We start from the raw sequence: 7,222 nt of genomic DNA on the forward strand, positions 1-7,222 counted from the left end.
ATTACCCCTTGAATCCCTCCTGGTCTTAAAAATCCATTTGCAACCAATGGGCTTCACACCTTCAGGTAATTTGAGAAGATCCCAAACGTCATTTGCTTTCATGGAATTCATATCATCATTCATGGCGTCAATCCACTTTTGAGAATTAGAACTTTGTTTGACTTGATGAAAGTTGATTGGATCATCTTGCATCACACCTATGTCCAACTCATGTTCTTGGAAAAAGACAATATAATCATCCGAAATCGCAATTCTCCTTTCTCTAGTGGATCTCCTTAATGGCATCACTTCTTGAGGTTATTGATTTTGCTCTTCTGGAGCAATATCCTCATTTTGTGTAGGGAGTACAATGACATTGTCTTGCATTGTTTCTTCAAGAGGTTCAATAGCAATACGAGGAAGAGAAATAAATTCCTCCTCAAAGACAATATCTCTAACCTTATCTCCCCTCACAAACTCAACTTCCTTAAGAAACCTGACGTTTCTCGTATCAAAGAAGGTCCTTGTCGAGAAATCATAAAATTTATAACCCGTTGACCTTTTAGCATACCCAACAAAGTAGCAGCTAATTGTCATTAGGTCCTGTTTATCTTTATAAGGCATAGCCTTAGCCGGACAACCCCAAATGTTTAAATGCCTAATACTTGGCTTTTTTCCAGTCCAAAGTTCATGAGTTTTAGCTACTACCTTACTTGGCACCCTTTTCAATATATATGTTGTAGTCTTTAGTGCTTCTCCCCAGAGAGATTTCAGTAAAGAAGAATGACTAATCATACTTCTTACCATGTCCTTAAGCGTCCTGTTTCGTCTCTCAGTAACACCATTCATGCTAGGTTTCCCTGACATGGTGTACCGTGGGACGATACCACATTCCTCTACGAATTTAGCAAAGGGTCCTAGACATTGTTCTCTTGATCCGTCATATCTACCATAGTATTCACCACCACAGTCAGATTTCATGGCCTTAATTTTCTTGCCTAGTTGGTTTTCAACTTTGGCTTTGAAAGCCTTGAACACGTCCTGAGATTGTGACTTATCATGTATCAAATAAACATACCCATAGCGCAAGTAATCATCTATGAACGTGATAAAATACTGCTATCCATTCCAAGAAGCCGTAGGGAATGAACCACATATATCAGTTTGTGTCAGTTCTAAGACACTTGAGGCTCTATTGGCACCTAAATTTCTTTGTTTGTTAGTTTCCCCTTAATACATTCCACCCAAACTTTAAAGTCCGTTAAGTTAAGGGGTCCCAGGATTCTGTCTGACGCGAGCCTTTCCATTGTCTGTTTAGAGATATGGCATAACCGCTTGTGCCATAAGGTGGTGGAATCCTCCTTAATTAATTTGCGTTTAGAATCTCGTGAACTAGCATGCAAGGACTCATTATTAGAGGCAATAGTATCCAACACAGATAAATTTTCAACCAAAGATCTTGTTGCAACCATATTTGAATATTGAACAAGACAAAATTTATTATTTCCAAAAGAATAAGAATAACCGAATTTGTCCAATACAAAAATTGAAACCAAATTCCATCTAAAATATGGTACCACATATGTCTCTTCCAAATCCAAAATATAACCGGATTTAAATAACAATATGAATGTCTCAATTACCTTAATCTCAACTTTATTGTCATCGCCTATGTAGATGAATCTTTTAGCATCAACCAGCTTTCGACTTCTTAGGTAGCCCTGCATTGACACACTTATGTGAGTAGTAGCACCAGAATCTACCCACCAAGTACGTAAATGTACTATAGCCAAATTAACTTAAGAACAAACTAAAGTTAGAAGCGTACCTTTATTTTCTTGCTAAGCGGCGTAATTGAGACCGTCCCTCTTAAGGTGTCCTCCTTTCCTGCAGAAGTAGCAGACAAATTCTTGGTCTGATTTCTTTTGTAGTTTTTGTTGGGATGTCCCAACTGCAGCATCCTTATCCTACTTCATTTTGTTATCCTTAGAGGAAGCTGTTAAGTGAGCACTTTCTATCTTCTCTCGCTTAATCATTTCCTCTTCCTATACACAATGAGCAATGAGCTCATTCTAAGAGGGATCGATATGAGTAGTTCGCATGGCATACCGATTGACCTTCTGGATCGTGTTGTGATTATACAAACAGAAACTTATGGTCCAACCAAAATGATACAGATTTTAGCAATACGTGCATAGGTGGAGGAGCTGGTTGTAGATAAAGAAAGTTTAGCTTACCTTGGAGAGATTGGACAACGTGCATCATTAAGGCTTGCAGTTCAGTTGTCATCACCTGCCAGCATTGTGGCCAAACTGAATGGTAGAGAGGACATTTGCAAGGCGGATCTCGAAGAAGTGGGCACTCTTTAACTGGATGCAAAGTCGCAAGGCTTCTTCAAGAGCAGCAAGAAAGATACATCTCATGATGGTTCTGCTTTACCCTTAATAATGTTCCCAAAAGAAACCCTAGTCCGAATTTTGTTAGCTAGCTGATTTGGCATTGTTGGCTTCATTGGAGGCAGAGGATTTTGTTGAATTAGGCACCGCCCTGGGTGAACTAATGCTGGAGGATTTAGCTAGGAAGGAGGTGCATTGTTTCCATTGCATATTTATTCTGTACCTGTCTTTAATCCTAATGGATTTTTCACATATGTGTCATCTGGTATTAAAGATGTTAAGCGCCCGTGTTCAAAATGGTTAATTGAAATTGCAATAACAACTCGGGTTGGCTTAAAAAAAGAAACAAAAGAAGAAGACTAGTTAAAAGGTTGCTTATTTCAGCCTTTTCATTTTTTTTGGCCAAACTTTTCTGTAGTTGCTCAAGGAATACCTTAGTGTAGCGACGTTCCAAAGCGCGTATGTCCCGGGGTGGCGAAATAAAAATTATCATTTTATATTTTCAGGAAAAACATGAATAGCGGGGTCACCACTAACCTTTTAATATAGTTAGAACATTTAATTACTATCCACTTGAAGGTAGAATCGGTCTACGTTACCAAAGCTGAGATCGAGAGTTCGGTTACGCGAGTGGAAGGTACGAGCACCCCCTACGCGCCCGTTCTTACGAACGATACCTAATTAATTACGAAATCATGCCAAAATAAATTTAAAAAGCCTTTTAGGTTACTCGTTTCGTAAATTTACAAATACACATACAAAATAAATAAATAAATAAATAAATCGTACAAAAATATACGTAATATATATATTCCCTCAGAGCTAAAGGTACATGAAGCATGAAAGCTCATACCCCTTTTGAAATCATAGGGATAAAAAATTGAAAATATTTAATAGTGTAATATGAAAATATTATAATAATGATAGACATATAAATTCAAATTAGAGTACGGAGCATACCATATCAAACCTAAAAGATAACTAAAATACTAATGTATCATTTACATAATATTAAAATGGTAAGATACCAAATATACATTATAATCCTGAATCTAATGTACTAGCTATCTAATATTACTAAGATAATAAATATTTATTATTTACTTAAAATCAAATATACTAAATAATAAGATGTTACCTCGAAATACTAAATTACTAATTATATAATATTACTAAAATACTGAATTTCCAAATATATGTAACTACTTAAAATACTAAGCTATTAAACATGCGATTACCTAAAATACTAAACTACTAAATATATGATTACTAAAATACTAAATAACACCATATTACAAACCCAATTAATACTTACAAAATCCTATAAATATAAATAGTTACCAGTTCATCTGATAATCAAAGAATGTATATAAAACAATCAAGATAAAAAATAATTAAACATACATGTATAAAAATTAAAGTGCGGAAAATAAAGAGGAGACATAATATTTGTTATCAGGGCTCAGCTAATCCTGCCTACGTCCTCGCCTCAAGCCAGCAGCTCAAGGATTCACTAAATGCTCACTTTAATCGAATAAAACGATGCCACTTAGACTTTCCTTACGGGGCAAAGACTCCCTAACTTAAATTACGAGATTAAGCCACAACCAATTCTCCTTACGAGGCGAAGATACCTTGGTTCAATTATCAGCCTAAGCTAAATCGTGCACATCTTACACGATGGTGCAAATCCCAACTTTTTTAACCGGACTTGAGTCAATCCGAGACTCCTCATAGGGCAAGTCTTTTTCTTTAGGATCGAAAATGACATAACTGATGACGTATCTAAGTATTACTCGAGAGGAAAAGGGAGAACTCCACATACGCTCTTTCTTTGAGTCCTCACATCACGTGCCTATGACCTATGATAGTCAAACTAGGTAACTCAATTACAAATTTTCATACTAACCCAATTTCTAATTTACCGTTAAAATTATAAACTCGTCGGCAAATGCAGACGTACGCGCTGAAGTCATGGCGACTGCGGCGTCTGCTCTTGAATGTTTTATTTCGACTACCGTACGGGAGGAGGAGTTCCCGTATGCTTCGTGATTCCGCCCGCTGACGTCCCACTGCTTACGCTTTGAGCTCAGCCGGTACGTAACTCTCCACCACTCTTCCATCTATATATAATATATAAGCACATCTTAACTTCCGCCATAACCAGTTCGCAGCTAGTATTACCATCATCACTCTCCGTCTCTAAAAAGACTAATTGAAGAAAGGAAGAATACTAATGGCGAAATCAGCAGAACAAGAGCAGCCGCGAAAGGCCTTTGGATGGGCAGCCAGAGACACATCCGGAGTTCTTTCTCCCTTCAACTTCTCCAGAAGGCACAATTCTGATCTCCCCTGTTTTTTCTTTCTTTCGTTCTTTCTTTCTTTTAGGTAGAATTCGGTCTGGTTTGCATGATCAGAAAATTATAATACCAACGCTCCATTAGCATCTTAATTACGATTTTAGATTTCTCCCAGTTAATTAAGTTGTTCTTCCATGATCCAATGCCTCCGGATTTTCAATAATTTGCATTCATAATTTGGTGCAGGACAACAGGGGAGAAGGACATTGCATTCAAGGTGCTGTACTGTGGGATTTGTCACTCTGATCTTCACTCTGCGAGGAATGAATGGGGCGCATCTAAATATCCTCTTGTTCCTGGGTACTCGTACAATATCCCTATTCCTATTAGATTCTGTTTTCAGAGCTCTCTTTTCAATTAAGCACTTCACATAAAATAATTATGCACATACACAAATAAAAGTTTCAAACTTTCAATCATCAGAATAATTAGTTTGATGCCTCGAATTGCTAAATTGTCGAACATCACAGGCACGAGATCGTGGGAATTGTGACAGAGGTAGGAACGCAGGTAAAAAAATTCAACGTCGCAGATAAAGTAGGTGTGGGGTGTATGGTTGGAGCTTGCCACTCTTGTGATAACTGCAAGAATGATCTTGAGAACTATTGTCCCAAAATGATACTAACCTATGGTAGTATCGATCGCGACGGAACCACCACATACGGTGGCTATTCTGACATTATGGTGGTTGATGAGCACTTCGTAGTTGGGATTCCAGAAAACATGCCTCTTGATGGTGGCGCTCCTCTGTTATGTGCCGGGATCACAGTGTTTAGCCCCTTAAAGTACTATGGTCTCGACAAGCCCGGTATGCATGTTGGTGTGGTTGGTCTTGGTGGTTTAGGGCATGTAGCTATTAAGTTTGCTAAGGCCTTTGGACTTCATGTGACTGTGGTTAGCACTTTGCCCCACAAAAAGGAGGAAGCCATTGAACATCTTGGTGCTGACTCGTTTCTGGTTAGCCGTGACCCCGACCAAATGAATGTAAGTGGCCTTAAACATCAACACGTTAAGTTACATGAGTGCATATAGGAATTATTTATAAATAATTTATTTGTGGTGGACAGTCTGCAATGGGCACATTGGATGGCATCATTGATACAGTCTCTGCCGCTCACCCTCTCCTACCCCTTCTAGGCCTATTGAAGTCCAATGGAACCCTTGTCATGGTTGGCGCTCCAGACAGACCGCTAGAGCTTCCGGTCTTTCCTTTGCTTTCGGGTAAGTGACAAATTATATATATATAAGATATGTTTTGTTTGGCGTCAACACAAGACGCCATTATAGATCAAATGGAAATCATAATGGAGATAATATGAAAATCTTTTTTATAAGGTTATGATGTTGCTTAAGAAGTCACCCATATTGTGGTGGCTTGTGTTTGTCTTTCGCTATTTTCCTTTTTTCTTGTGCACCATCAGCAGAGCATATAAAAGCTCAAATTATAACCCTAATGATTCGCTAACATGTATGAATTGTGGAATGGCAGGGAGAAAGGTGGTGGGTGGTAGTATGATTGGGGGAATGAAGGAGACGCAAGAGATGATTGATTTCGCAGCAACACACAATATAACAGCAGATATTGAGGTTATTCCAATGAGATACGTTAATACTGCCATGGAACGTCTTGAGAAAGCTGATGTCAGATATCGTTTTGTTATCGACATTGGGAATACAATGACTGCTACCTAATTAACTAAGCACAGTTACCTCAACTTAATTCCTAGAAAATAATGGATTGTGTTCGATGAACTTTTCTTTCTTTTGGTGTCATCTTGCGTTTATAAAAAAATCTTATGTATTATTGGAATGAAATGAACATTGTGGTGTTGCATTTTTGAATGAATAATTTAATAAAGTGATCACAAATTTTGATAACTTCTATATTGAGCAAGTTTAGACTTAAATGTTGCATCTGAAAACACAAAAGCAAAAGGTAGAAGCTTGAGATCTCACCAAAACAAATCAATGATTAACTTATAGCATGAAATTGGTCATGCAGATTCTTGAACACACATTGTTTGAATGACAACATGCCTAGTTCTTGGAATCACAATATCATCATTGGAATGACAGTAAAGAAAATAAAAAATATACCGGTTTAATAAATAAATATTTAATTTACACATCATTATCATTTATTTTATTTTATTTTATTTTTTAGTTTTTAATCATATTAGAAGAACTTTTTATTTTTAAGTTAGTGATTTTGGAGCATGAATTTCAAGCAATGAATTTGCCTGGATTTGAATGAAACTCAATACAACAAAAAGTGAATTTCCCCTTTATTCTCACCCCCCTTTATTTTTTAATTTTTTTATCTCTAAGTAAAATACTTGATCCAACGGTCTATTTGGAATTTGGAAAATATTAGGACAAGGAAATAGAAATATAGAGAAATGTATATTTTTATGTTTGGTTTTAAGGAAAGTTATAGAAAAAATAAAAAATATACTAAATTCATAATCAAAATTTTGATTTTATACA

The 7,222-nt window shown here is 36.8% G+C and overlaps 1 protein-coding gene across 2 annotated transcripts; it reads left to right on the top strand.

The window, feature by feature from the left end:
* Positions 1–4,531: 4,531 nt before the first annotated feature.
* Positions 4,532–6,610, top strand: LOC131153802 (probable mannitol dehydrogenase). 2 transcript variants are annotated; one of them, XM_058106261.1, is made up of 5 exons: positions 4,532–4,709; positions 4,922–5,035; positions 5,206–5,719; positions 5,803–5,956; positions 6,225–6,610. In XM_058106261.1, the coding sequence occupies exons 1-5, from the start codon at positions 4,612–4,614 to the stop codon at positions 6,425–6,427; spliced, it is 1,083 nt and encodes a 360-aa protein (XP_057962244.1). In that variant the 5' UTR covers positions 4,532–4,611; the 3' UTR covers positions 6,428–6,610. The 2 variants fall into 2 exon arrangements, with proteins under 2 accessions (XP_057962244.1, XP_057962250.1); XM_058106267.1 differs by having other exon boundaries at positions 4,533–4,709; positions 5,803–5,937; positions 6,225–6,370.
* The last annotated feature ends 612 nt before the right edge of the window (positions 6,611–7,222 follow it).

This window comes from Malania oleifera, chromosome 1 (assembly GCF_029873635.1).
Source record: "Malania oleifera isolate guangnan ecotype guangnan chromosome 1, ASM2987363v1, whole genome shotgun sequence".
Taxonomy (NCBI): Eukaryota; Viridiplantae; Streptophyta; class Magnoliopsida; order Santalales; family Ximeniaceae; genus Malania; species Malania oleifera.

Bases quoted from the DNA above. Each gene is read 5' to 3' on its own strand.
- LOC131153802 (XM_058106261.1), top strand. From the start codon at position 4,612: ATGGCGAAATCAGCAGAACAAGAGCAGCCGCGAAAGGCCTTTGGATGG. The intron at 4,710-4,921 runs GCACAATTCTGA...AATTTGGTGCAG, and splicing joins CCCTTCAACTTCTCCAGAAG to GACAACAGGGGAGAAGGACA. The intron at 5,957-6,224 runs GTAAGTGACAAA...GTGGAATGGCAG, and splicing joins GGTCTTTCCTTTGCTTTCGG to GGAGAAAGGTGGTGGGTGGT.